The 5,893-nt window shown below is 48.2% G+C and overlaps 1 protein-coding gene across 1 annotated transcript in view; it reads right to left on the bottom strand.

Moving 5' to 3' along the window:
* Positions 1–1,496, bottom strand: part of CTSW (cathepsin W) — a 28,057-nt gene extending 26,561 nt beyond the window's left edge. The window contains exon 1 of the mRNA XM_015423898.1: positions 1,441–1,496. Coding sequence (XP_015279384.1) covers positions 1,441–1,477 — 37 coding nt within the window. The 5' untranslated portion in view covers positions 1,478–1,496. The remainder of the gene's footprint in view (positions 1–1,440) is intronic.
* Between the last annotated feature and the right edge of the window lie 4,397 nt (positions 1,497–5,893).

Raw genomic sequence — 5,893 nt, 5'->3', positions numbered from 1 at the left:
AAGCTACAGTTTAGGGCCTCGCAATCTGCTGGGGCCTCAAATAAAAACACAAAAAAATATAAAAAATGATTTAAAAATCTCATAGAAAAATCACTCAAATGAAGTCAGACATATCACAATGATAAATTCTAAATAATTTTAAATATACAAAATATAGGTAAAGGTAAAGGTTTCCCTTGCTCAAAAGCCAGTTCCAGAGAGGGCCCTGCAGGAGTATCACTCACTAGGTTGAATGGGGCTTCCTCACCTGCCTCTGCAGGAGGAGTGGGGGGAGAGAACAGTCCGTCAGTGTATTTTCTGTTGCTCTCTCACTCCCCCACCCCAAAAACGGTCTTGCTCTTGTGATCTTGTGGTATATTCATTGTATACATGTAGTGGAATTGTCTGCTCTCTTCCCCTAATATCTGTGTGATTTGGTTTGGTCCTGTTGGATGGAGCTCTTGTTTCAGTTTCGTTTTGTATATGCTGAATGGACCTGACAGGCGGCTCAGTGAGTATTCTAGCCTGGGAACCCACAGCCAAAGGGAAACATTACAGTGTAAGCCTTCAAGCTCCTTTTTAACTGCTGGGGGGGGGGGGTTTTGGAACTTGGGGGGAAAACAAACATGCACAGAGGCTTTCATTTTCTTTCCCTTTCCTTTCTTCCATTTCTTTCTTTCTTTGTTTCCTTCTCTTTCTTTGTTTCCCTTTCCCCCATTTCTTTCTTTCCCTTTTTTCTATTTCTTTCCCTTTCTTGGAGCCCTCTATCCATGCCTTGGCTAGGCATCAGGGAGGGAGCGGGGGTGCATCTCAGTGCTGAGCATATTTTTATTTGATTTCTTATTTGTTGTGATGTCAGTGCACTTTTTGCGATGTCAGTGCACATGGCTTTGGGGGGGGCCCTCACTTTCCCCAGGGCCCCCCCACTAAAAATGTCCTAGCTACGGGCCTGCAAAGACATATTCTGGAGACACCCACCACCACCATTCTCAGTGAGGGAAAGCAGAACACAGAGGAGGCTCTGGAGACAATGTAAGATCTGCCCCTAAAGCTTGCTAAATAACCGCGATCCAGCCCCTCAGTTTCAGATACCATATCCATAAAATGGGAATAACCGTGAACGACCTCAAGTGATGCCTGTAAAAATTAGCTATCAAAAACTGCCAAATTGGCCAGGGGTGGGGGGAAGATTGCAATGGGGGTGGGAAGGGCTGGATGTGAGAGAACAAAGATACCGCCTGTTCTCCGGCAGGTCACCTGTGATTCAATAGGTTCAGGGCAGGCAGGAATTAAACAGGCCAAGTCCCCCCTTTTTTTTGGCAACACTTTTCTTGTTGAATTTCTGCCTGCCAGCCCTACCCCCCCCCCCCAGAAATAGGAGACTGGTAAGAAAAGACAACATGAGCCATTTCCCCTCCAGCCCCAAACCCTGTAGTTAGCAATGTAGGCTGAAGCCCTTACCTTCTTGGCTCCCGTAGGTTTTGTTGAACCGTATCATAAAGTCCTGGAAAATCAGGGCTGCCTGGGTCTGAAACAGAAAGGAAAAATTAAGCTGAGCAGAGGGTTTAATTAACAGAAAGGAAAAAATAAGCTGAGCAGATTCCCCCTCTTCAACCATTATTTATTTAATATATTTGTTGCGTTTATTATTAATTGGCTACCCACCCCTATCCTGGCCTCAGTGCCTTCTCCATGACCTCCTTGCTGGCTTGCCGACTTTCCTTCTGGTGCCCGTCTAACAGCCATGCAAAAGGCACAGAAATGAAGCAGAGGTTGCTTTTTCTGATATGGCTGTACAGCTGGGAGGGGGGGGGAGTTTTACCTGTTGAATTTCTGTCCATAAAACAACAGTGAAAGGCATAGGAGCCCCATCAGCAAAAGGAAAGGTATCAAACCGTCTTAGTGGCAAAAATCACCTGCCTGCCTGCCTGCTTCCGCTCATCCCTGCTGTCTTCTTGGCACCCCCCCCCCCCGCGTCCGCCCCCCTTTCAGTCTCCTCACCAGGTTCAGGTCCGATGGTAGGAAGGAATTGTCAGGATAGGGGGCAGAGCCCCGGAACCCACACAGCATCACGCAAGCATGCAGGGTGGCTGACCACATCATGAGTGTATCTCTGTTCCACTGTGGAACTGCCAGCCTGCAACCCTGAGCAAAAGTACTTTAGGGGCTTCAAGTAGGAGGGGGGCATCCGGTGGGGAAACCACTGAGGCAGGAAGAGGAGGAGGGCTGATGTTTTGGAAGTTAGAAAATTTTCTGTGTGTGTGGGGATGGCAGGGCTTAATTTGACCTTTGGGGTCTGTGCTACAATAGCGGAGTGCCTCTGAACACATGCAGAATGCCTTCCGGTACCACCACCATCACCTTGCCTTTGGAATTAAGGGCCCTTCAGAATAAATGGTAGGCACAAACCTCTGCACCTCTCCCTTTCTTAAGAAATCAAGCCCTGCACATAGTGTCCATTTACTATAACTGACATCTGTGGTTGCATAACCTTCCCTTCCAGCCCTGCACTGGATTCTCCCCTATCTGCATCCCTTCTCTCTCTGCCCTCCCCCCCCCATGCCTGGTTGCAGCCCCCAGGCCCATCCCACAACGAACAGTCCCTTGCCAATGTTCCTTTGTTCTTCTCTAGTCGGCCTTGAGTCGTGTTTGGCTGGCTTTAAGCAGCAGGTTGTTGGAACAGGCCCAAAGGACAATCCTGCCGCTCAAAACCATCTTCTGTCTGTTTCCCACTTTTTGCAAACTGATGTCTGCTGCTCTGAATAGGGAGAGAAAGAAGGCTTGCTTCTCTCACCTCCCATCACCATCGGGGATTAAACAGGTCAGAAATTGAACCAGATTCCAGTTGGGAAACGGTCCCTTCTACTTTGCACTCACATAGCACTTCAGAATGTTCCATGTACATTATCTTATCCGTACAGCAACCCTGGAAAGTAGGCCAGCATTACCCGCCTCATATTGCAGGAGAGTGTTTGTGTATGTGAGGGAATTTGGTTTGTATAAGGCCATGCAGAGATTGTGACAGAGGCAAGATTTGAATCAGGGGTTTTTTTTGGCCTGGCTCCCTTAAGAAAAGCTCTTTCTGTAGACATTGGCAAATCAACCTTTTCCCATAGCATGGAGAAAATAAGCACAATCACTCAGATGAGCCACTCCATAAGAACATAAGAGACGCCAATGTTAGATCAGGCCAAAGGCCCATCCAGTCCAACACTCTGTATCACACAGTGGCCAGAAATACCAGTGCCATCAGGAGGTCCACCAGTGGGGCCAGGACATTAGAAGCCCTCCCACTGTTGACCCCCCCCCCAAGCACCAAGAAGACAGAGCATCACTTGCCCCAGAGCCCCTAGCTATACCTTGTGGCTAATAGCCACTGATGGACCTCTGCTCCATATGCTTATCTAATTCCCTTTTGAAGCCGTCCATGCTTGTAGCACCCACCACTTCCTGTGGCAGTGAATTCCATGTGTTAATCACTCTTTGGGTGAAGAAGTACTTCCTTTTATCCGTTCTAACCCGACCGCTCAGCAATTTCATGGAGTGCCCACGGGTTCTTGTATTGTGAGAAAGGGAGAAAAGTACCTCTTTCTTTACCTGCTCTTTCCCATGCATAATCTTATAAACCTCGATCATGTCACCCCTCAGTCGTCTTTTCTCCAAGCTAAAGAGCCCTAAGCGCTTTAACCTTTCCTCATAGGGAAAGTGTTCCAACCCTTTTATCATTTGAGTTGCCCTTTTCTGCACTTTTTCCAAAGCTATAATATCCTTTTTAAGGTGTGGTGACCAGAACTGCACACAGTATTCCAAATGAGGTCTCACCATTGATTTATATAGGGGCATTATGATATTGGCTGATCTGTTTTCAATACCCTTCCTAATAATCCCCAGCATAGCATTGGCCTTCTTTATTGCAGTCACACACTGTCTCGACATTTTCAGTGAGTTATCTACTACAACTCCAAGATCTCTCTCTTGATCAGTCTCTGCCAGTTCAGACCTCATCAGTGTGTATTTATATTTAGGAGTTTTGGCTCCAATGTGCATCACCTTGCACTTGGCCACACTGAACCCTATTTGCCACTCCACTCCACTACATCAGCTATAGGGTTGCCAAGTCGAAAATCGTCGGGAGTGGGGGACTCTCATCCGGCGTTCTATGTGTGCGTGCACAAAGTGCGCACACACCACACACACATCACCGGAAGTGACGTTATGACGCCGGGCACGCTGGGGGCGGGGCCATGACCATCCAAGGGGGAAACATAGAGTTTCCCCCTCGGATGGTCGTGGCCCTGCCCCCAGCGTGCCCAGCATCATAATGTCACTTCCTGGTGACGCGCATGCCGGGGTGGGGTTCCCCCCGGGGCCCGATCCGCTGGCGGTGGGGAACGGACCTCTGGGGCAGGGGTTTCCCCGCCCCCCAGGGGGACTTGGCAGCCCTAATCAGCTATCAAATATCAAGGAATCTTTTGTATTCACAAATGCCTCTGAACACATACAGAGTACTTTTCTATTACAAATACAAGCTGGGATCCAGGAAGCTCCTTTAGAGGACTTCTCCATGCCCAAATAGATGTCTGACTTTTTCTTCTTCTGAAGAACCGTAATGTCTCTCACATAGGGTTGCCAACCTCCAGGTGGAGGCTGGAGACCACCCAGAATTACAGCTGATCCCCAAGCTACATACATCATGTATTATTTATTTATTACATTTATTCCACTTCTCCTGGAGAAAATGGCTGCTTTGGAAGGTGGGCTGCATGGCATTGTCTCCCACCAAGGTCCCTCCCTTCCCTAAACCTCATTCTCCCAGGCTCCGCCCAGAGTTGGCAGCCCTGTAGTCTCACACCCTGTCTGCTACTCTAGTGCCACAACTGCTTTCCAAATCCCCCCTCCCATTGCAAGAGCCATTTGCCATGTGGCCGTAGGGGGAGGCTGCTGGGCAACCGCACCCCAAAGGACCCCACTCCTGGGGTAGATGGAACTAGTTGCACAGTTGTTTGGATCCTGGCCACAGAGTGCTGGCGGCCCTGAAAGATCACACCTGCAGCATTCAAAGGGAGAATCCAACAGGGAGGTTTCTGAAGTAGACTTCACTAACAAGTTCAAGAACTTGGACGGTCCAGGCTAGCCTGATCTTGTCAGATCTCAGAAGCTAAGCAGGGCTGGCCCTGGTTAGTGCTTGGATGGGAGACTACCAAGAAAGCCCAGGGTTGCCACACAGAGGCAGGCAATGGCAAACCACCGAAATTCCTCTTGCCTGGAAAACCCTATGGCATCGTGTAAGTTGTTGACTGCAACTTGATGGCACTTTCTACCAACACAATTAACACAACACAAGACAATTAACCTCCCCAAAACATCACAGGAATCAGGGATTCCTCAGGCACTACAGCTGTTAATAACTTGCATATCATACCCAATGCAGATGCCAATTAGTTCAGTGGTATAGTCTATACCAGTGGTGGCGAACCTATGGCACGGGTGCCAGAGGTGGCACTCAGAGCCCTCTCTGTGGGCACGCGTGCCATCGCCCCAGCCAGGCCCAGACCATCATTAAAGTGTCGAATTCTCTGCCAAATAACTTTAAGTAAATGAAAGCATTTGGGCTTGCTTTCCTTACTTTGTTTGGATCATCTTAAGTTAATGTATGAGTTGTTTTTTTCTAAAGTAAAACCTCAGTATTCATGTTAAATTGCCGTGTTGGCACTTTACGATAAATAAGTGGGTTTTGGGTCGCAGTTTGGGCACTCGGTCTCTAAAAGTTTTGCCATCACTGGTCTATACCATTGTAACTTCCTAGTGTATTGGCTTATCTTGCACTAAGTTTTATGTTTGATCCTACCTTGTTTATCTGTCTGCAGTTGAAGATGGTCCCCAATCGCTCTGAGTGAATCACTTGCTCTCAGTA

The sequence above is a fragment of the Gekko japonicus genome, unplaced genomic scaffold, assembly GCF_001447785.1.
Source record: "Gekko japonicus isolate JY-2015 unplaced genomic scaffold, Gekko_japonicus_V1.1 scaffold313, whole genome shotgun sequence".
Lineage (NCBI taxonomy): Eukaryota > Metazoa > Chordata > Lepidosauria > Squamata > Gekkonidae > Gekko > Gekko japonicus.
This window is presented reverse-complemented; position numbering and strand designations above follow the sequence as displayed.